Here is a 24,627-nt window from a genome sequence, read left to right as displayed (position 1 = left end):
CAAGAAAAAGGATTCAGAAAATACAAAAGTAGGAAAGATCCATATCTCGCTATGCTTGAGTATAGAAATACTCCGATAAGTGGACTGCCGTATTCACCATCACAACTGCTGAATAGTAGAAGACTAAGGGAATCATTCCAACTGATCCCAAACTATTGAAACCATCGGTAGCTGAAAATGCAGCATTACTCAACGAACGACAGATGAAAAGCAAAGTGAAATACAATGCAAAAGCAAGACTACCTAAAGATTATTCTGTCTGAGAGTTCGTCTAGGTCAAACATGGCAGAAAGCAGTTGTCATAAAAAATACATTCAGCACCCAGATCTTACATCATAAAGACAAACGATGGAAAAACATACAGAAGAAATCAACGCTTTTTGAATAAGAATTTCGATGAAGACATCTGTGAGTACTATGATACCGATGGAGACAATGAACTGCAAACTGTTGGAACAAACGAAACAGACAGTAATAGACCAACGTCTAGAGAACTTGTTGTGCCAGTCAAGACAACCAGAAGTGGACGAATTGTTAAAGTTCCTAGTAGACAGGGCCGGCCTTAGGCCACTGCAGCCTATGCGGTGGCAGTGGGCCCCGCGCTTTCATAGGACCCGCGTAAATTCTAAGTGTACATTATTAAATTAAACCATTAGAATGTATATAAAATAACAGGGTTTTCGTGACCTCCTGATTTTCCAGGGCCTCCAGGAAATCTCATGAAAGGCAAAATATAAAGTCCTGAACTTTTTTTGAATTTATTCAAATCTCCTGAAGAATAGACGAAATTGAAATTTTGGGGTGCCTATAAATAAAAAATGGCATTGTGAGCTTTCATTTGATAAAAATTTATTGCAAAGACGAAAGTAGGCCTATTTTCTAATAAAAAAATAATAATTTTGACATTATGCTCATCCCTACCCAGACTAGGCCCCGCGCGATTCGTTTCGCATAGGGCCCCGCAAATGCTAGGGCGGCCCTGCTAGTAGATATCCCTTTTAAGAACTTTAAAAGGAAGGGTGTGATAATAACTTCAAAAGGAATGATGTGCTAATATTATATGATATTACATCATTGTTTGTTGTTTATGTTTTGTGCGAAAGTTTCCATTGGATTGAGGAACGATGAATAGAAGGGTAATAACTCGAGTGTGAAGTTTAATTCTGAAATTATAGACGCCAAACCCGAATAATGGACTATTCTAGCATTATTAAGAATAACTTTTGGATCTGTTATACTCGATTCTGTAAATTTTGATTACAGGTTAATTAGTGTAGCCATAAAATACCCGCCATTTAAATCTATTATTAGTAAAGGTAACAAGATACCTGGAATTCGCTGTATATCATGCAGTTTTATTAGTGGCAACAAAGTTTAAAATGTAAAACTAACTTTAAAAAAAACTTTGATCTCTGTGGGAAATTTTTTTTTATTAAATATCAACAAAGTCAACGTAGAAGCCTACTGATAGACCTAGATATAGGTTTAGTCTGTGTGATAAATTTAATCCATAAATGTTGAAAAAAAAAGACAACCGTTGACACTATTTGTCAATCAAATATATTAATTTATGTATTTACAATAAATTTCGGACACCCATTTGGGGGCCCCCCCTAGGTGGGGGCCCGGGGGGATTTTAAAATTCTCCCCCCCCATCCCCCCCCCCTTAGTTACGCCACTGGCTAGTTGTGGCAAAATATGTCATGGAATTGGGGCTGCGTAACCACGGGAAAATCCTCGTTAATCTTCGGACTCTAAGACAAGCCTTAGTATTATTGTCATAAATTAATGTTCAGGAACATTTTGCATCTCCTTCTAAGTCTAGGATTTAAAGGCCAATCATTGGAATATTATAAAGTTTAGTCGATTTATGCATCAGGTATTCTAGCGAACAAAAAACCGTCACTCTGTGAGTATAGCAAAAACAACAACATTATCAATCGAGCAAAGTACAGTATACATCAGGAGTGGATGGGTGGGAAATGTGTTTAAAGTGTAACACTAATACTTATAATGCTAGAATAACACTACTGGTGAAGTCATTAAACTTAGACACTATAAGACAAAAGTCTCATAAATAAATACAAAAAGAGCACAAAACCACATCTCACAGATACACTAACATTCAGATAACCAAAAAAAGACAGAAAAGGCATTTTTAAAACTTCGTTTGCTAGGACAAATTTATATAAGACCTCTTTTTTTGTTTTAAGTGCTATTACATTGAATGGGGTTGCACAAATAGGCCAAGACAACCCTGTCTCATAGTTGACCTCGTGTGGAAACGGTCTTAAGAGGATTATGCCAAATGGGCTACAATACAAGACTTGCCAATAATCCAAGCACAGTTCCTCAAAGCCGTTTAAAAAATGGCGAGTTTAACTTGCTAAAGAGAAGGAAAAGGCTAAGGTCCACGGTGTGCTCGGCCTTCGGCCGCTCTAGTCTGTGAGTCCGGAGCGTCTGAATCACTGGAAATGGTGGTGCGGTATATAGCCACTAACCTGAACTCCTTCCAGACAGAACAGCGGACTAGAGTTTCAAGAGCCTTCAGCTCAACTCAACCTGTCAGTTTCCAATGAGAGTAGGAATTTTCTAACAGAATGACCCAATGATCTGAAGCCGTAAAGATATCAGGAAGCATAGATCTGTGGGGTTTCGGCAATCATGTACTCACCTGTAATACTTTCATTGCAAGGAAAAAAGCTCTTGAAAAAAATGAAAATATAATTGTCTCTCACTTGTCTACCTTACCATAAATAATCCTCTACCCTAACTGGTCTAAAGTAGTTCTATAATTTAATATATTACCTCGCTTGCATGGTCAATTTATTAAGCCAGTGATGCCCTAAATACGGTCTGCGGGCCAGATCGGGCCCGAGACATGGTTCCGTCCGGCCCGCCAAAACGTTGGCACTAAGTGGAAAAAATCCCACCTCCAAAAAAAAAAAAAGGTGAAAAATGTACCTTTACCTACTTTAGAGCTCTCTTATTTTCTGTGATGGATTGGTACCATGACCTTGAACATTTGTGCGTTTATGAACTGGGACTCTGAATGTAGAAGCTACCAGGAAAAGTGAACGGATCTTTACTTCTTTTTTTTTTTCTGGAACATGATAATAAGTCAACATCTTTGTTTTATAAAGAAAGTGTAAATGTTTAAAAAACATATATATATATCGGCATTATAAAATAAATATGGCGGCATACTTGGTTTGAATCACGAATAAAAGATTGATTAACTACGCCTAGAAACTGTTGCTAACATTTGAAGCAGAGAAATGAAGCTATTTTCTGACGCGTTAAAAACTAAATAATCATCAAATATCACATTAGTTCATGTCGTACTGAATCCTTGGGTTTCTAGCTTTAAAAAAAGTCTCAAAATAATTTCAGTTCGGTTTTGTAACTTTTTGGTCATGCCGCCCGCGAGATGAGTTTTAGAAATTAAAATGGCCCGCAGGTCGAATTAGGTTAGCATGTTGGGCGTCATTGTATTAAGCCAATAAATATTTATATGTTGGTCTATACCGGATAATTTTAAACTAGTCAATAGTCAAATCGTGTCTTAGATCATTTTAAAGAAGCGTGCATGAGCGAGTGAGTGTGTATCTGATATTTTTAAAATGGTTAACTGGTATGTGTTGTTTTTTTTTTTATATATTTTAGAAGGGTAATTTTTTTAAAAATATTCCTGGGTTTCAAAACCCTAGCACGCAATTATTTTTCAAAGATGAAAAAAGGTGGTTAACTCATGAAAATAGCACCGAAAATAAATTCATTTATTATTTCCCTTGTTTTCTTCAGAATTTCATAAATAAATATATGAATGCATACTAGTTAATTAATGCACAAAACAAGTTTTAAATAAGAAACAGACTCTGTATTAATATTTGCTCTGTTTTCTTTTCTTTATTTCATCACAACATTCCATTTGTGTGTGTGTGTACAGTGTTTATATATGTACATATATTATTAATTATTATAATTTTTGAAAAAAATATATATTTGTACATGTACATAGAATCCTAGAATAATTCCACCAAATCACAGAAAACAAAATCAGTCTTTTATTAGTCAAGAGACAAATTTAAATTTTTAGTCATCCAAGTGGAACATTAAAAGAATATTGATAGAATGTTGAAATACTGTCATTTTATAAATATCACATGCTGCACTGAACAGTATCACATTCAACGGTAGACAACTCTTAAAACAATAAAGTAGGCTTTTTAAATACACAGTTATAACCCTTTAGTATACACACACAAAAAAAAAAAAAAAAAAATTAAAGCATAAATGCAAGGGGAAAATCCCCCACCTCATTTTTTATCACTAGAAGGGCATCCAGCTGCCCACTACAACGCACTTGGTTAAATATATATCTAGTTTCTACGAACTCATTCAGTCGCTTTCTCTCTCATTGTCCATTTCTCTCTCCCAATCTCTCTATCTAATCTGTTTGTTCCTCTCTCTCTCTCTGTATATATATAGTTTATAATTGTATCACACTTGTTTACCAAACAAAACTTTCACGCTACCAAATAATGATGTCTGGCTTCAACACGGCTACCTTTCAGTCACGTCTGTAGTACATTTTGTGTCATTTGTGCTGTGGCGTGTGGTATTGTGAGTGGCGTCTTGTTTGATGTGGTTTGAGGTGTCATTTGTGCTGTGGTGGTTTTGATTGGTGTGATGTGTGGTATTGTGTCATGTGGTGATTAGGTGTCATGTGTTGTGTTATATGTGGTAACATTTGTGATATGTGGTGTTATGTTTGGTGTCATGTGTGGTGTGGTCTTATGTGTGGTGTGTAATTTTTTTTCTGGTGTGGTGTTGAGTGTGGTGTCATGTGTGATGTTATGTGTAAAGTTATGTGAGCTATAATGTGTTGTTTTGGTGTGGTGTCATGTGTGGTGTCATGTGTGATGTTATGTGTAAAGTTATGTGAGCTATAATGTGTTGTTTTGGTGTGGTGTCATGTGTGATGTTATGTGTGATGCTATGTGTGAAGCTATATATACTATAATGTGTTGAGTTGGTGTGTTGTCGTGTGGGTTATGTCATTGTGGTATCTTGTGTTACGTTTGTTGACACGAGTGATGTGTGTTGTGTGGTTTGGCGTATTATTTAACTGTGCATATTTAAATCAATACAAATCACTAACAATTTTTTCACTGCCGAGTGTTTCTTATCTTATCTTATAAAATACAGACGTTACTTCAAAAAAGAAGATAATTACGACCTACGCGTATTCCTAGGTTAATCTAGTCATGCATGTTAACCAAGTCATTTGTTTTCCTGGCTAACTCCATTACTAGAAGTGTCATCGACAAGTTGGTCGTTACTAAAAGTGACATGTTTGTCACTAAGTGATTCATCCCATGCAATAACATTCACACTAAACTGCATGTCTTTTACTGACAAGGAATACTGCTATCCTCAGAGAATGAGACAATCAAGTTTGGTGACTGAAGACTGCAGTCACTCTTGACCAAACATACTTTGACCAGGTTACAAAGTTAGAGCCTAAGTTCTCACGTCAGGAGTTCGTCCAAGAAAATATCATGGAAGTCTTGATGCTATAGTATTGTATCTATGAACCAAATGCTAAAAGACATAGTCAATAGGGAAAAGTAAGAATATAAACAAAAGTCTTCCCTGCGATTTGACATAGAAAAGTAAATACGGTCAGAAATTTCTTTAGTAGCGCCTTGTCTTGTGATGACCAAATAGTCTAAAAAGGGGAATAGCTAATGACTAATTGCTAACTTTTGTAGACAAGTTTTACAAAATATTTTTTTTTGTCAGAAAATGTTGATCTACTTGTTTTGTTTGACATTTTTAACATTCTTCTTTTTCATTAATAAATTTCTTTTTTCAAATTTAGCTTCCGAGTGATCTTTGATTCTACCTTTGGCTGTAGTCTTTGTTTCAAACTCTGGCTTGGTTGTTTTCTTTGATGCTACAATTCACTGATTTGTGATCTTTGATTCTAACTCGCTCATAGTCTCTACATTTTACCTTTGATATTGACAGGATCCATGGATTACAATTGCTTGTCATTATCGATGGATGTACATTCCATATTGACAGGATCAATGGATTACAATTGCTTGTCATTATCGATGGATGTACATTCCATATTGACAGGATCTATGGATTACAATTGCTTGTCATTATCGATGGATGTACATTCCATATTGACAAGATCCATGGATTACAATTGCTTGTCATTATCGATGGATGTACATTCCATATTGACAGGATCCATGGATTACAATTGCTTGTCATTATCGATGGATGTACATTCCATATTGACAGGATCCATGGATTACAATTGCTTGTCATTATCGATGGATGTACATTCCATATTGACAGGATCTATGGATTACAATTGCTTGTCATTATCGATGGATGTACATTCCATATTGGCAGGATCTATGGATTACAATTGCTTGTCATTATCGATGGATTTACATTCCATATTGACAGGATCCATGGATTACAATTGCTTGTCATTATCGATGGATGTACATTCCATATTGGCAGGATCTATGGATTACAATTGCTTGTCATTATCGATGGATGTACATTCCATATTGACAGGATCCATGGATTACAATTGCTTGTCATTATCGATGGATGTACATTCCATATTGGCAGGATCTATGGATTACAATTGCTTGTCATTATCGATGGATGTACATTCCATATTGACAGGATCCATGGATTACAATTGCTTGTCATTATCGATGGATGTACATTCCATATTGGCAGGATCTATGGATTACAATTGCTTGTCATTATCGATGGATGTACATTCCATATTGACAGGATCCATGGATTACAATTGCTTGTCATTATCGATGGATGTACATTCCATATTGGCAGGATCTATGGATTACAATTGCTTGTCATTATCGATGGATGTACATTCCATGGTGGCAGGATCCATGGATTACAATTGCTTGTCATTATCGATGGATGTACATTCCATGTTGACAGGATCCATTTTTTGTTTTCTATTTGGTTTGTTACATGAATTGTATCCATTGACGCACTTATTTGTAGCTGCATACATTGCAACTCTATTGATCTAGTCTTGATCTGGTCATGGTTTTAAATTGAAAATTCCTCTAAGAACTTTATTCCAGTACGACCTGAATTTTCAGCTAGCCAAATGTAATCAAAACCTCAAAGTTACAGACGTATTCTTGGTGTCAGCGGTTACATAGGGAAAAATGGGGAGAGAATCCAAACAATTATTCCAGACACGAAAAGCAAGCCCAGAACAAACATAATCCTCAGCTGGACATTCTGAGTACAGGATTTGCTTGTCCCTTCGGTGGCGCTGTCATTCAACAGTTTGGCTGATGGGTCAGTTTTGTCCGTGGTTTGCGAGTCCATCCGGTAAAAGCTTGAGCTGCTAAGCTGATGGTTAGATGCGTCCGTCCCAGACTTGTCTTTCGTGTCCCAGTCCTTGTCTGTTCTGTTGAAGTCATGAAGACTGCGTCTGAAGGAAAAACCAAAATAGAAATAATCAGACCTGGGAACGCCTGGTATTATTTATAGTGATATTTACTAGTAGAAGTACCTTGGTTCTAACTGCTACACCTAAGTTTAATCAAAACTTTTCCTCTATTTCAAGAAAGAAATGCATTTTGTTTTGGGGTTTTCCGTTTTAGAAAATGACTTCCAAAAAAATAAGAAAGAGCATTTCTAGAGTTATCAGCCTTTGTAAAGTTATTGGCCCTAGTACAGGCCAGAGAAGACAACTAATGCTCAAGATTCAAAATTTGATCTATATAGGAAAGGCCCATCAGCGAAACGGCATATAAAGCGAACACCTCCCGTAATTATTATCCATTCTTATTTATTTCAAAAGTAACTGCAGAACTAATAAAATGGTATTATAAAGACTCCATTTTTCTACATTTCCCACATATTCACTTTCGTTTTCCCTCATAAAATAAAGCATAGATGAAGGTCAAAGTTGACATGTATGGAAATTTCATTCTCAAAACGTTTCCGGATAAACGAGAATAGGTCCGAACTTAAGGCGATTTTAAAGCACCAATGGACAAAAAAAAATTGCATATTATGCTTCTAAATAGATGAGGAAATAGTTAGCTAGAATAGCTAAGGCTATTCATTCCGTTGAAAAAAAAATATTATGGGGTGTTCGCTCAAAATGACCTTTTTAACTGAAAACCTATTCAGCGAAACCCCTATTATAAGCTTAAAAAGCCATTAATAATAATTTAGTTACTGAATTAATCTGTTCTTCTTTTTGTCTTATCTATTGTTATTGTTTGTAAACTGAAATATTAAATAATAGCCCTATTATTAACCTTAACCCAATGTCTTCGATTTCGAAGATTAAGGATGAGTGCATTAAGTGTTTCACATGACTACGCCCAGTTGCGACCAGCATATTTTCCCGCATTTTCTTTCCGTCTAAAATGTTTGACTCGCAGCTCTCCAACAGTCTCTCAGAGGTCATATGCTGGCAGTTACTTTAATCTATGCCAGTGAGGGTGAAATGACGCTTCAGTTGATCTTAACAGCGCTTATACGGGGGGGGGGGGGGACCTCTGTTTTGCCGTCCTCCTTTTTTTTTAACTGGCTGGTTAACCTCTTGTTACTAATTAATGATATTAATATGTGTATAAATGTTTAAAAGAAGTACAGAATTCATTTTCACAGGGTTCCCCAACCATTCTGAGATTAGGATTTCAGGAGATTTCCAAGAGTTTTCCAGTAGAAAATATTCGATTTCAGGAGCGGAAAAAACGCGAACTATATATTTAGTAATAAATATAAGAGTTACCATATAATATACATGAATAAAATTACAAGATCTCTCCTGAGCCTTTCGTCTCCATACCCGAAACCCAAGCTGTTGTAGATCTGTCTCCATACATCATCAATCCATCGCATTCGGGATCTGCCTTTGGGTCAATCAGCGTGTGTGTGGGGGGGGGGGGGGGGAGAGATCGAGTTGATGGTGATTTAGTGCACTGAACATAAGTTCTTTTTAAAAAAAATGTCGCAGTAACGAGAGTTTATGAAATGGAGAGTAGTACGACGTGGACTAGCCTATAGGAAGGTGGCGAGATAGAATTTTGTAGTTTCTTTATTTCTTTAAAAAAAAAATTGATCGCAAGTTTCGTAGGCTATATAGACATCAGTTCCAAGCAGAGAAAGGAGATGTGGAGCACGAGAAATGTGAAAACAAATTTAAGCCTAATACCACAAGGAGGACAATAGTTATATAATGCTTCATGGAAGAATTTAGATGATATAACTAATTGAAGCATACTTTCCTATATTTTAACATGCTATTTCGCTATTTTTTACGGCCTTTTGCTCATTATGACTCCCGCGAAAATTGCGTTCGCTGATTAGGTCCAACCCCTACCGCAAGTTGACTTGAAAAAAGTGTCCAATTTAGTTATATCGCCCAGTAGCTGAGGAGTCCGCAGATGTTTTCATCTTTTTAATAAGTTTAACCATTGCGGAGTTATAAATTCTAAACTAAAAACTGGCACAAAAGCGTTCGCCATTGGTCCTTTCCCATAGATCTACTTAGTAGAGTAGCGAAAGAAATTTTTAACAGATTTGGATGCGCAGAGATATAATGGTCTGATTACTGGGACTTTTTTGTTTAAAGTAAATGTTGGATGTGGTAAATATTAGATACCAGGAGAAAAATTTGTTGTACAAGTCAGCACTCTGGGTGGTAAAAAAGGAAACAAATCTTATACCATGAAAAGACATAAGCTGAGCTGGTTGGGTTATAGTGCAAGGTACGACTCATTTTCAAAAGTCAATCTTCAATGTAGAGTGGAGGAAAAAAGTCTTGTCCAAAGAAAGGCTGGCTGGACAACGTGAACGCATGGACCAGGGTCTCTCTTGGTGTAATAAGAACAACGTGAACCTATGGACCAGGGTCTCTCTTGGTGTTCTAAGAACAACGTGAACCTATGGACCAGGGTCTCTCTTGGTGTTCTAAGAACAACGTGAACCTATGGACCAGGGTCTCTCTTGGTGTAATAAGAACAACGTGAACCTATGGACCAGGGTCTCTCTTGGTGTAATAAGAACATCGTGAACGCATGGACCAGGGTCTCTCTTGGTGTTCTAAGGACAACGTGAACGCATGGACCAGGGTCTCTCTTGGTGTTCTAAGGACAACGTGAACGCATGGACCAGGGTCTCTCTTGGTGTTCTAAGAACAACGTGAACGCATAGACCAGCGTCTCTCTTGGTGTTCTAAGGACAACGTGAACGCATAGACCAGTGTCTCTCTTGGTGTTCTAAGGACAACGTGAACGCATAGACCAGTGTCTCTCTTGATGTTCTAAGGACAACCCAAAAGGAAATGGGGCGTGGCTGGTGAAAACGCTTGTTTCATTTCGGTCAAAAAGAATTAAAGTTGTACTATTGTAGTTTACTTCTTACCAACCCTGCACTTACAGAGAAAATTTGTTCCCATGTTGCCAGGTGTGATGAGGCTCACATTTCTCGACACTAAAGGCAGTGAAGCCCCAGGTCACCATGTGCTGGTCCCCGGATGTCACTGGAATGTTGTACTCTACATGGGTAGTAGCGGAAATGATTCTTGACAGCTGGCTGGGCTGATCGTCAGGACCGACGCCATCTTGACCCATTAACATGACTGTGTTTGTCTTAGACTGAAACGCGTCCAAGGGGCGCCCGTCGGAGTAGGCGGACGGAGTAGGCGTAACCAGCGGTTCCACCTCATGAATTGTTGGTAGGGTTGAAAGGAACAGCGAGTGGCAGCTCTCCCGCCTGACGCGGGGAGGCGCTGGACGGGCTGGATTCCCTAAAGAGAAGTTGGCATCGTTATTCTCCATGACGGAGTTCTTTGCGGTGATGTCTCTTTCAGCTTCGTTCCATTGGTTGATGACTGTGTTTAGATTGTTTAATAGGCGTGGAGCCAGTCTCCGAGGCTTGAAGAACTTATAGATGCAAACACAGCTACGTCTCAAGAAGCACCATCTATCGTATGCATTAGGAGATTCTCTCACTAAAATCTGTAAAAAGAGATTCTCTCACTAAGATCTGTAAAAGAGATTCTCTCACTAAGATCTGTATTACAAGGTCCTCACACTAAGCTTCAAAGTTAAGAGACGAGCTGCCTATAAAAGGGCTCTCAGTATTCTCTCAAGTTTCCGAGCAGTCCAATTGTTTTTCTTGTAACCTTCTGGCCTGCACTGACCTCATCAGTTAGCAAGTCGAGGAGACAGAACAAGGTTTACAGCCAAATGAACGCCAAGCTAGTTATTCATCCTGTCTGCCAGCAATTCTGTTTTAGGATAGAAATAAAAGATATTGGTAAAATAAAACTTTGACGAGTTGATGAATTGTACTAATTATCAGATCTATATTAACGTTTAATTAAAGCAGGTCACATGACAGGCAAGTGTTTGCTCAATTTTATTTTGAGCATAACTCCACAAAAAGAGTTTAACCTGCAAGGTAATTTATTGAATCAAGAGTACAAGAACAGCGTAACAGGAGCACAATCTATCAGCAAGGGGCTTTTTTTTAGCACAGTTTTAATAATTTTATTTCAATATAAACTTGCAAATGTGTAATAAAATAGGTTTTAAAAATTTGTCTGAAAATGTAAGAAAATTATACACCGTTTTAATTTTTTTTTTAATTAAGTGTCGAATAGGAAAACAAAGTTCTATTTATTAAAATATACGGATGATCACATTGATTGTTTTTCTCTTAATAACTAATGATTGTTAGATGTTAAAGTGTAACAGAAGTAAACATTCGCTTAATCAGGATGTTTTCTTTGGGGAAAAAAAAAAGGGGGGGGGCGAATGGGACGAGGTAAAAAAAAAAGTTCCTTTTTCAAATGTTACATTCATTAATTCTTATTTAGGGCACAAAAATCGTATTCTACGTTCTATCTTATATTATTTTTATGTTCGTTTTTTTCCAGCTTTCTTTTTTTTTCCAAAGCTTCTATCAACTCACAGTGTCTGGTAAAACGTTAGGACGCCTCAGTTCTCCCACGTCCATTCTCGAATCAAGTTGAAACAATTATTCGTTGGCATAGACAAAACGTGAATCAACAAAAGAATTAACCAATTAGTCCATTAATTACTGAAGAGTAATTATTTTGTTTAATACCAAACAATGGAAATTAATCCTTCAGTATTCACAGATACGGTAACCGGTAACATATTCACGGTTTCGTCCCCTTAGATAATTCAACACGTTATTTCTCCCACACCCATTATCGGATGAGCGAAGAAATATTGTCCATTTATTCTACAGTCTCTACCTATGATATACTAGAAGATAACGTGCAGCCCCTTACAATTTGTTGATTATAATGAAGAAGACGTTCTTATTTCTTGTGTAAACTAAAACTTTATCTGCGTTACAATGGATACGTGCGGTATTCACCTCCCTTCTGGATACACCTATGGGGTGTGAATGATACATCTAAGGGGCCTCGCGCATGGGGCACTTCACTCACAGTTTCCTTGCATATGAATACAACACATAAAGAGAAAAAAAAATACCTAAGGTATATAAGTAAAGTTACATACCATTGATGGAGGAAATAAAAAACCCAGAAACAGGCCAGATATCTACAAATCTATAATGTACATCTCAAGCTAGACCAGAATTCTTTCCTGTTTTCATTTCTCCCATTTAACGGTTATTGAATCCAGTCAGTTTTGGGATTTTGTTGGGAGAGTCATTCCCCCTTGCGGTGAGAACTATGTCAGCACCAGTGATAGAACACAGCGAACTAACAAAGAAAAAAGCGAGACGGGGCTGCTAGCAAGTCGCGCACCAGTGACATCATTACTGTTTTCTTTTCTCATTGCATTCACTTGAAAATGTTTCCAGACCTGTACGTTATTCAGTGCGCACGGGTTTTCTTTTTTTATTAAATTTATTATTGCATTTCGTTTCTTCCATCGGGTTGTCTGGACAGTTGTTCGGGGGGGGGGGGATCCAGGCAGATTTCATTTGTTACATCACTATTACCTATGGCTCGTATACGAAGACGCTTGGATTAGAGGCGAGCCCGAAGGCCAAGCACACCGGGGAAACACAAAATTCCCTGCCTGTACCCCATCATCCCTGCGGGTGTCCGACATAAAACGGCCCCGGTGTGTGGATAGGGATATGGCTAGTGGGGCTCTTCTCCATCAAAGGACTCTGCACCCAAACGGGGGATTCTGTTTCAGCTTCCCTATTGGCCTATTCGTTATATTTATAGGTATTATAAACCTATATATATTATAGGTGGGAAGCGTGGTCGAGAGGCCAAGTGCGCTTGAACTTGGCTTGGCTTGGCTACCTAGAAGGGGGCTCGAGGTTCGACACCCGACTCGGGTAGAGTTGTGTTTACTGAGCGCCTAAAGGCAGCACGGAAAACCAACTCCTAGATACCCCCTCTCCCCCCCCCCCACTGGTCCACAAATGAGATTGGACCAAAGCGCTCTGAGCATGCTATAAGCATGAAAGTAGCGCTTTATAAAAGCTATAAATATATTTCACGACCGTTTCCACCTGCGCATTTAGTTACAAGAACTTTTTTTTTTGTCTGTTGAGATTAAATCATATAGCAAGTTTTCCCACTTACTCTATTTTTAGCCAATTCTCATCTTCTCTAGAGACATAGAAAGGTCAAGGTCATGTTTTGTTTTGTTTTACGTTCTTCTCTTGTTCCTTCAGAATTTCGAAGATTGTTACATCCTAGGTCAAACTTCCTAGGTCAAACATCCTAGGTCAAACATCCTAGGTCAAACATTCTAGGTCAAACATCCTAGGTCAAGCATCCTAGGTCAAACATCCTAGGTCAAACATCCTAGGTCAAGTATCCTAGGTCAAACATTCTAGGTCAAACATCCTAGGTCAAACATCCTAGGTCAAACATCCTAGGTCAAACATCCTAGGTCAAACCTTCCACGTGACGACAGAGGTGGTGGGGGACACGGTTCGAACCCGATACTATCGAGGCGACAGTCCAGAACGCATTCAGCACGACCAGGCAAGCTGGGTCTTGCAATAATATTCTTTTATTTTTACAAATGTCAAGATGTTAGAGAAAAAACTCGCATTCATTCATTGCGTTAGAGATTGTGTCAGACTTTAGCATTCATTCATTGCGTTAGAGATTATGTCAGACTTTAGCATTTATTCATTGCGTTAGAGATTATGTCAGACTTTAGCATTCATTCATTGCATTAGAGATTATGTCAGACTTTAGCATTCATTCATTGCATTAGAGATTATGTCAGACTTTAGCATTCATTCATTGCGTTAGAGATTATGTCAGACTTTAGCATTCATTCATTGCGTTAGAGATTATGTCAGACTTTAGCATTCATTCATTGCATTAGAGATTATGTCAGACTTTAGCATTCATTCATTGCGTTAGAGATTATGTCAGACTTTAGCATTCATTCATTGCATTAGAGATTATGTCAGACTTTAGCATTCATTCATTGCGTTAGAGATTGTGTCAGACTTTAGCATTCATTCATTGCGTTAGAGATTGTGTCCAACTTGAGCATTCATTCATTGCATTAGAGATTATGTCAGACTTTAGCATTCATTGCGTTAGAGATTGTGTCAGACTTTAGCATTCATTCATTGCGTTAGAGATTGTGTCCAACTTGAGCATTCATTCATTGCATTAGAGATTATGTCAGACTTTAGCATTCATTGCGTTAGAGATTGTGTCCAACTTTAGCATTCATTCATTGCGTTAGAGATTGTGTCAGACTTTAGCATTCATTCATTGCGTTAGAGATTGTGTCCAACTTGAGCATTCATTCATTGCGTTAGAGATTGTCTCAGACTTTAGCATTCATTCATTGCATTAGAGATTGTGTCCAACTTTAGCATTCATTCATTGCGTTAGAGATTGTGTCCAACTTTAGCATTCATTCATTGCGTTAGAGATTGTGTCCAACTTTAGCATTCATTCATTGCATTAGAGATTGTGTCCAACTTTAGCATTCATTCATTGCGTTAGAGATTGTGTCCAACTTTAGCATTCATTCATTGCATTAGAGATTGTGTCCAACTTTAGCATTTATTCATTGCATTAGAGATTATGTCAGACTTTAGCATTTATTGCGTTAGAGATTGTGTCCAACTTTAGCATTCATTCATTGCGTTAGAGATTGTGTCCAACTTTAGCATTCATTCATTGCGTTAGAGATTGTGTCCAACTTTAGCATTCATTCATTGCGTTAGAGATTGTCTCAGACTTTAGCATTCATTCACTGCGTTAGAGATTGTGTCCAACTTTAGCATTCATTCATTGCGTTAGAGATTGTGTCCAACTTTAGCATTCATTCATTGCATTAGAGATTGTGTCCAACTTTAGCATTCATTCATTGCGTTAGAGATTGTGTCAGACTTTAGCATTCATTCATTGCGTTAGAGATTGTGTCCAACTTGAGCATTCATTCATTGCATTAGAGATTATGTCAGACTTTAGCATTCATTGCGTTAGAGATTGTGTCCAACTTTAGCATTCATTCATTGCGTTAGAGATTGTGTCAGACTTTAGCATTCATTCATTGCGTTAGAGATTGTGTCCAACTTTAGCATTCATTCATTGCGTTAGAGATTGTGTCCAACTTTAGCATTCATTCATTGCGTTAGAGATTGTGTCCAACTTTAGCATTTATTCATTGCGTTAGAGATTGTGTCAGACTTTAGCATTCATTGCGTTAGAGATTGTGTCCAACTTTAGCATTCATTCATTGCGTTAGAGATTGTGTCAGACTTTAGCATTCATTCATTGCGTTAGAGATTGTGTCCAACTTTAGCATTCATTCATTGCGTTAGAGATTGTCTCAGACTTTAGCATTCATTCATTGCGTTAGAGATTGTGTCCAACTTTAGCATTCATTCATTGCGTTAGAGATTGTGTCCAACTTTAGCATTCATTCATTGCGTTAGAGATTGTCTCAGACTTTAGCATTCATTCATTGCGTTAGAGATTGTGTCCAACTTTAGCATTCATTCATTGCGTTAGAGATTGTCTCAGACTTTAGCATTCATTCATTGCGTTAGAGATTGTGTCCAACTTTAGCATTCATTCATTGCGTTAGAGATTGTGTCCAACTTTAGCATTCATTCATTGCGTTAGAGATTGTCTCAGACTTTAGCATTCATTCATTGCGTTAGAGATTGTGTCCAACTTTAGCATTCATTCATTGCGTTAGAGATTGTGTCCAACTTTAGCATTTATTCATTGCGTTAGAGATTGTGTCCAACTTTAGCATTCATTCATTGCATTAGAGATTGTGTCCAACTTTAGCATTCATTCATTGCGTTAGAGATTATGTCAGACTTTAGCATTCATTCATTGCGTTAGAGATTGTGTCCAACTTTAGCATTCATTCATTGCGTTAGAGATTGTGTCCAACTTTAGCATTAATCCATCCATGCCTCAATCCATCAATCTTAGTGGCGCTACAGTCCATTGAGGGTTCTAGTCTGGCTTCCATTCAGATCTTTCTTCATTACTCTACTTTTGGCTGTTGTAGATCTGCCTCTAATTCATCAAGTCATATTATTCGCGGTCTTCCTAAGGATCGCCTGTCTTTTTCGGTACGCTGTGTTTATTTATTCTCGGATATTCAAGGTCATCTGTCCTAGGCAGTGGCATAATATCCATGGCTCGAAGGGGTTCAATGAACCCGGGCCCACGACAATTAGGGGCCCACAGCCTGTGGCGTAACTACAATGGCGCAAAGAAGCTCATTGAGTTTGGGCCAATGACTGTTGACCAGTTAGGGCCCACAGGAGAACCAGGGGATGAGGTGACTAAAGATGAAATGACCGGGGATGAAATGACCGGGAACCAAGCCATTAATCGTGCGTTTGAGGTGACAATCGTTTCCATATCGTCCCATTCTTTCTTTTTTTCTTTTTTTCTTCTGTATGTTTATAAAACTATTGATGGTAGTACAGGAATGGGTGGAGAGGGTGGGGACAGTTTGGTTAATAAAATATTAATGTGTTGTACAGGGGGGGGGGGAGGAAAAGGGTGAGGTGGCGACAGTAACAATTACGTCTAAAGAGTCTATTGGGATAGTCCTGATAGTCACCAATTAAAATTTCGATACACCTGTTAATTATTCAATTTTCTCAAAGCTTACTTTTTTACATTATGTTTTGTATTTAAAATATAAGTACTTATTCTCGTTTTAGTCCACACAGTTTACTTGATCTAAACCGAGATCATTAATGAATTTGCAATATGTCCAGTAGACGTCCAACTATTACATAACTGAATTTTAAAAACTTTAAAATCTGGCGAAGTTAACATTGTAAAATAGTGTAAAAAAATAAAATAAGGCCGACAGGTCCTCGAAAGTATGTATGTAGTATGTCAACATTGTTAACGTAATCATTAGATACAAGACTTTTCTTTATGTGTCAAGTTTGCCGTTTCTGTAGCTATTGTAGTTCTACAGGGCGGGATCGCTAGCCCCACGGTCAACCCTCCTCCTTTCTCACCCGGGCTTGGGACCGGCAGCTACAAGACGCCGATAGCCAATTGTTCTGTTTGGTGTCATGAGCAAATTGAAAAAAAATTTCCTTATGGATAATAAAGATTATTATTATCATTATTATGTTAGAAATGAACGAGTAGTCATTCTCTGGCGCTGCCAAGGGTCGAGTTTCGCCAAAGAGAAAAAAAATTCATCGTAGTCCCTTTAACAGTTTCCACTGAGGAATTTTCTGGTGATGTGGCATGTCTGCAGCAGTACCCCCCTCTGACAGGCAACGAGGATGTTCCTAGGAATGTTAAGGGTCTTGAAGGTGTCTGTGAGGTCAGTTGTTATTATCCCCTCGGTTGATATAACAATGGGGTATATTGTTATTTTGGACAATTTCCATAAACGCTTAATCTCCAAGCCTAGGTTCCCATATTTTCGTTGTTTTTCTATCTCAGTTTTTCTTAAATTACGAGAGACAGTGGTAGGGCGATGTCGATAATGGTAGCGTTTTTTTTTCTTTTTTATCAACGAACTGAAGATCCGGGCGATTGAAATATACCGTTTTGTCGGTCACAATAGGCCTATCCCAGTACAGCAGATGTTCAGTAGACTCGAGAACCTCTTGTGGCGAGTATTTATAAGGAGGAGTGTCCTTACCGATCAATTTGTGTGTAAAAGTCAAGTGTTGGTGTATTAACTTTGCAACTTGGTTATGGCGACCTAGGTAGGCTGATTCTGATAGGGCTGGACATGCTGCCATAATGTATTCAATCGACTCGCCCACGTTTCCACATTTTCGGCATTTGTCGATAACATAGAGTTTCAGCATATGCTTCTCGTAATTTTTTGTCCTGATTACTCTGTCCTTTATTGCTGTAACAAAGCTTTCTGTTTCAGGGTAGAGATGACCTGTTTGAACCATGTTAAGGAAGCAGCCTTGTCGATGTTGTCCCCATGTAATAATATTATTATTATTATTATATCAGAATAAAAGAGATGAAATCCAAACAAAAACTAATAAAATAAAAATAACATTAAATATTTAGCAAGCCAAAGTAACGGTACTTTTCATACATGCGAATAGTGAAAATTGAATATGTTTGTGCTATTGCAATTAATGAGGAAGCCGACTTGGGAAGCAGGTTTATAACAAGATCTAGAAGATACAGAGATGACTAAATAGACCATGGAATAGTGTCTTTCTCTAGTATTTGGTTGAAACTTGGTTCATATTTCTTAAAGAAAGTTAACACCATTATATATTTACAAAAAAAACTCAGAAAATTGCAATGAATATTGAAATTTGGCAGGAAAACAAAGCCCCACAAATTCAAAACAAGATAATAATAGACTTGTTGGGAAATGCAGAGCTGGCAAAAAATACCGGTACTTAAGGACATCCTGCACCATTTGTGTCTTTCATTGGTGGCAGTACTCAAGACATATAAACAGTTGATCAAAATAGTTTTGTTTTTTTTATACTGTTGAGTGATATCCGATGACGGAACATCAAAGAAATAGCAATTAGTCATTGCTGGGTTTTCATTTTGAGGAGAACCAGATGTCTGCAGAATTGGCTAAACAATTAATCTTAAAATTCTTTTTATCCTTAAATAACCTGCGAGGTTAAAGCTATGATGGTGCTTCCAATATGAGTGGATACTAGAATAACCTTCGGGCATTGTTTCATCAAAAGAAGCCGCTCTCGCATTTAGAAATAGATGCACTGGTTTCTTACTTAGCTACTTTGAAGGCTTGAAAAATATTAGTCAATAAATATTCGATCTACTTACTATTAAATAATGGACGTAGAACTTGTTTGTATCAATGTTTCAAAGTTTGACACCTAGAAGTGTTTTAGGAAGGACAATGTTTAGAATGGGAACTAGAACTCATCAAACATTTCTTGATACATTTGAAACTCCGTTAACTCGTTTAATTTTTTTTTTGTTTCAATTGTAGGCCTACAAACATTGTCTTTTTATTCGTGTTGGAGTTCTGAATCAAACGTAATAAGATTATTTAGAAGCTACTCTACTTGCATTACAGTGTATTTTGGTAAATATACTGATACATTTAGATTACTTAATTATTTTGTCACGCATTACATTCGTCTTATTGGGGGAGGGGGTCCACCAATATATTCTTTAACCCGGGCCCATGGGTACCTTGCTACGCCTTTGACCCTAGGTAATATGTTTGTTTTTTATTTGAGGAACTGTCACAGAAGACAAACACAATGTCACAGAGAGCACAAGCTTTGAAATGTATCCTCAACATTTACACACGCACTCACACGCGCACAAATACATCCACAGACACACCAAACACACACACACAGGCGTGCAATCATAACGCGTCAATTAGTGCAACTCACAAGACTGGCATTCATCCTTTTAAAAAAAAATAATCTAATAATGTAGGCTACCATGTCTGGCTCAGTTATCTCCCCTAGACAGTTCGATCGATATTCCGAATGAATAGCGGATGAATACATTACAAGATTATTATTGGCCTAATCTGTACTCCCGGGATTAGCTCTATAGGGATGTTGCTTTATTCTAATTCCATCATATTTTATTTTAAAGATATTTCTCCTGATATTATTGGGGTATTTTTTTATCGTGACTATTTTTAGTTTGAATGCTGAGGCTTCTTTAATGGGGAACTCCGATGGTTTTGACAATTTGTAATATAATGTGTTTTCAATTACAGAAAAGGAATATATTATTCTTTTCATTTTATTTTAAATAATAACTTAGTAATTTGATGTTTTCTGACGTTGTTTTTTTTTTGCGTACCCGGTTTCTATGTGACGTCAGAATGTCCAAAATGTTTAGATTACGTATATCTGGCCAGGTTGTTAACATCAGGCGATCTCGCAACGGTATTTATTTTTTTCGGCATTCCAACGGAAGTAGTTAAGGTCAACCAAGCACTCCTGCTCCCTGAACTCTATAATCTCCTCTGCCGCTACTGGGAATAAGGACATGTCCCACAGGACATGCGTGACGCAAATATAGTCACAATATATAAGAACCAAGGAGATTGGAATGACCGTAACATTTAAAGGGGTATCTTTCTCCTCAGCATAGTTTGCAAAATCTTTGCCAGAGTGGCACTATCCAGGCTGCAAGTGATAGTTTCTAGAGTCTACCCAGAGTCTCAAAGTCTCAATGCAGAGCCACTATAGACATGATATCCTCTTTAAGACTACAGCAGGTGAAACTGCACGAGAGAGAGAGAGAGAGAGAGAGAGAGAGGTGGTCAATTATAGTCAAACTGAATTTCCATTTGATTGGACCAATAAAATTGATCTTATCTTATCTTATTTTATCTTATCTAGAGAGACAGACCCCTTTACATCATTTTTGTTGATCTGACTAAAGCCTTTGACATGCTCAGCAGAAGTGGCATTTTCAAACCCCTAAAGAAAATAGGAGGTCTTCAAAATAAGGTGGCAAGATCAAATAACCGATGAGGAAGTGCTGCGAAGAGCAGGATGCCAGGACATCCGATGTGTTATCAGCAGCAGACGACTTGGCTGGCTTGGACATGTTTATAGAATGCCACAATGTAGACTTCCACAAGACATTCTGTATGGTCATCAAATACAAGCCCTAGACGCCCATCGCTATAAAACTCTACGATACATTTTGATAGCGATGCTCTTGACTTGCTTTTGAAAAATGTGTATGGCCCCAAGCCAAAAACATTTGAGCACCGCTGGCGTAACAAAATACTTCTGTTTGTTTTTTTTTTAACACAAACTTAATTAAAGTTTGTTTTTGACAAACTCCTACGTGAACTGGTGTTTGTTCATTTAAGTTTCTCTAGCAGAAACTTCTTTGACCTCCTCCAGATACTAGGATTTTTTTCCTTTTTCATTTCCTGATTAAATGCTAAAAGTGAGTTTGTGCTGGTCAATGCACAGAGGACAGACAAGAACTAGAGTCTCTATTGACTCATTGTTTGGACAAAAGTAGGGGGCGGGGGTCAACAATCCAAAGAAAATGGCGTGCATGGAGCTTCACATATAAGCTTTGTTTTAACCAATGGCGAGTTACTGTGAAGAATCACTGGGTCTGAGAAATAGGGAGGCACGTGATGGATATATACATAATTAATAAGAATGTCACTAATTTATCATCAGGGTGTGTCACGTGACTTCTATTTAACTAGTGGTAGTGTTTTCTGATTTCATTAAAGATTTATGTTCAACTCCTCTATATGTTCCAATCTAGATATTACAGCTCAATCTCTATATTTCGCTTCTTATAGTGTTATTTTTGTCAAATAGTCTACTGTCCGAGGCTAGTGTACATCATAGCAGAATGAATTTCAGTAAAATTATTTGTCTCTCTCTCTATCGTTATCAATATCTCTGTCTATCTCTCTGTCTGTCTGACTTTCTTGGTCAGTATCTCTTTTGCCTTTCTCTCTTGCTTTGTCATTGTCTTCTTTCTCACTCTCTCGGAATCTCTAGTCTATCTCTCTGTCTTTATCACTATGTCTGACCTTGTCTCTCTCTTTCTCTCTGCCTATGTCTCTGTCTTACAATCTCTCTGTCACTTTGGCTGTCTAACTGTTTTATTTTGACTCTCTGTCTCCGTCTGTCTCACTCACTCTGTCTGTCTCACTCACTCTGTCTGTCTCACTCACTCTGTCTCCGTCTGTCTCACTCACTCTGTCTCCGTCTGTCTCACTCACTCTGTCTCCGTCTGTCTCACTCACTGTCTCTGTCTGTCTCACTCACTCTGTCTCCGTCTGTCTCACTCACTCTGTCTCCGTCTGTCTCACTCACTCTGTCTCCGTCTGTCTCACTCACTCTGTCTCCGTCTGTCTCACTCACTCTGTCTCCGTCTGTCTCACTCACTCTGTCTCCGTCTGTCTCACTCACTCTGTCTCTGTCTGTCTCACTCACTCTGTCTCCGTCTGTCTCACTCACTCTGTCTCCGTCTGTCTCACTCACTCTGTCTCTGTCTGTCTCACTCACTCTCTCTCCGTCTGTCTCACTCACTCTGTCTCCGTCTGTCTCACTCACTCTGTCTGTCTCACTCACTCTGTCTCTGTCTGTCTCACTCACTCTGTCTCCGTCTGTCTCACTCACTCTGTCTCCGTCTGTCTCACTCACTCTGTCTCCGTCTGTCTCACTCACTCTGTCTCCGTCTGTCTCACTCACTCTGTCTCCGTCTGTCTCACTCACTCTGTCTCTATTTTGCTCTGAATCACTCTGTCTGTCTCACTTTCGCCCTATATCCTCCAACTCTCTCTCTCTCCCTCTCTCTCTCACTCTCCCCTCTTGGCCAGGTTTTTATCAGAACTTGACATTACCTGACATTTGTGACATTGACATCACGTGCAGTGATTACATGAGACATAATTTAGGAATACGAAAATATTGCCAATGTCTCAATTTTCTTTAGAAGTGATTAAATGTCGAGACTTTGTGTAACAGTTTGGTGGTTTGTTTGTTTCATCTCTCTCTCTCTCTCCCTCTTTTCCTTTCTCTCTCTCTACATCTCTAATTCTCTCTCTACGTTTCTCTTCACTTCTACCGTTGCTCTCTCTACCCCTCTCTCCCTCTCTATCTATCTCTTCCTTTCTAAATATCTCTAATTCTCTCTGTCTGCCTCTCTCTCTCTACCTCTCTCTTTACCGTTACCTCCCCCTCTTTAACTACTCTCTACCTCTTTTTCTACCCCTCTCTCCCTCTCTTTATCTCTACCTCTCTACCTCTCACTCTACCCCCCTCTCTACCTCTCTGTCTACCTCTATCTCTATTTTCTCTCTTTACCTCTCTCTGTCCTCTCTCTCCAACTCTCTCTACCTCTCTCTCTACCTCTATTTCTATTTTCTCTCTTAACCTCTCTTACCTCTCTCTCCAACTCTCTCTACCTCTCTCTCTACCTCTATTTCTATTTTCTCTCTTTACCTCTCTGTCCTCTCTCTCCAACTCTCTCTACCTCTCTGTCTACCGCTGTGTACCTCTCTCTCTCTCTCTTTTGTTCTACCTATCTCTTTCTCTGCCTCTATATCGCTCTCTTACTTGTGTAGGTATTATGGGGCATAGGCACACTGGCGAATCTAGGAAGGGAAGCGGAAGTATACATGTAGGCTATACTCTCTTGGTTGGCTTCAAACTGTTTAAAGTGTAGCATAAACTCCCTCCCCACCACACACACACGCGCACACACACACACAACGCTTTAAAGACCAGCTCAGACTCTTACAGCTGATGCTCTCTCTCACAAAGTTTGTGGAAGACTTTTGAAAACCAAGAAAAACTTCCGCCCAAGAAAACGTGAGAAAATATATATAAATAGACCCGAGGCAGACAAAGACTTTTCCTGGGCCAGAAGTTTGGAACTCGCTTCCCATTGAACTCAGACAGACACCATGCTTCACTACATTCAGCTCAGACAGTCAACATGCGTCACTACATTCAGCTCAGACAGTCAACATGCGTCACTACATTCAGCTCAGACAGTCAACATGCGTCACTACATTCAGCTCAGACAGTCAACATGCGTCACTACATTCAGCTCAGACAGTCAACATGCGTCACTACATTCAGCTCAGACAGTCAACATGCGTCACTACATTCAGCTCAGACAGTCACCATGCTTCACTACATTCAGCTCAGACAGTCAACATGCGTCACTACATTCAGCTCAGACAGTCACCATGCTTCACTACATTCAAGAAGAACATTAATACTTAAATGTGTTCAAAACGTCTATTAGACTAGTTTTTCATTATTACAATTCCTCCATTCAGCTTGCAATTCATGCGCTCAAAAACATGGGTGGGTGGCTGGCTGGACGCGTTTATTGAAAACAGCTCTAACGATTTTCCTACAAATTTGAGAGCTGATGACTTTGATTTATATCGTTGGGAAAGGAATTACCAGCTTTTTTGGCCACTGTGGGATAACTCAACTCTGACCTTTATAATTTTTCAAAGTAAAAAAAAAAATTAATTTGGCTTGAAATTTGACTACAAAATTTTTATCGTGAACAAACTATGTCTTCGGGTATATCCCCATGTACGCCCTATTCATTATAATGGCAATGTCTTTGATACCGAAGAT

General features: G+C 38.4%; 1 protein-coding gene across 4 annotated transcripts in view; it reads right to left on the bottom strand.

The window, feature by feature from the left end:
- Positions 1 to 3,878: 3,878 nt before the first annotated feature.
- Positions 3,879 to 24,627, bottom strand: part of LOC129924507 (uncharacterized) — a 32,570-nt gene continuing 11,821 nt past the window's right edge. For 3 of the 4 annotated variants that reach the window (XM_056019419.1, XM_056019417.1, XM_056019418.1), the window contains 2 exons: positions 10,480 to 11,332; positions 3,879 to 7,513 (listed from right to left, as the gene is read on the bottom strand). In XM_056019419.1, the coding sequence (XP_055875394.1) occupies positions 7,228 to 7,513; positions 10,480 to 10,880 (687 nt within the window). In that variant the 5' untranslated portion in view covers positions 10,881 to 11,332 and the 3' untranslated portion in view covers positions 3,879 to 7,227. Of the gene's footprint in view, positions 7,514 to 10,479; positions 11,333 to 12,599; positions 12,798 to 24,627 lie in introns of those variants that run through there. The other variant, XM_056019420.1, reaches the window with a different exon arrangement.

This window comes from Biomphalaria glabrata, chromosome 2 (genome assembly GCF_947242115.1).
Source record: "Biomphalaria glabrata chromosome 2, xgBioGlab47.1, whole genome shotgun sequence".
Taxonomy (NCBI): Eukaryota; Metazoa; Mollusca; class Gastropoda; family Planorbidae; genus Biomphalaria; species Biomphalaria glabrata.
The sequence above is the reverse complement of the archived record's forward strand: the minus strand, read 5'-3'. Positions and strand labels throughout refer to the sequence as shown.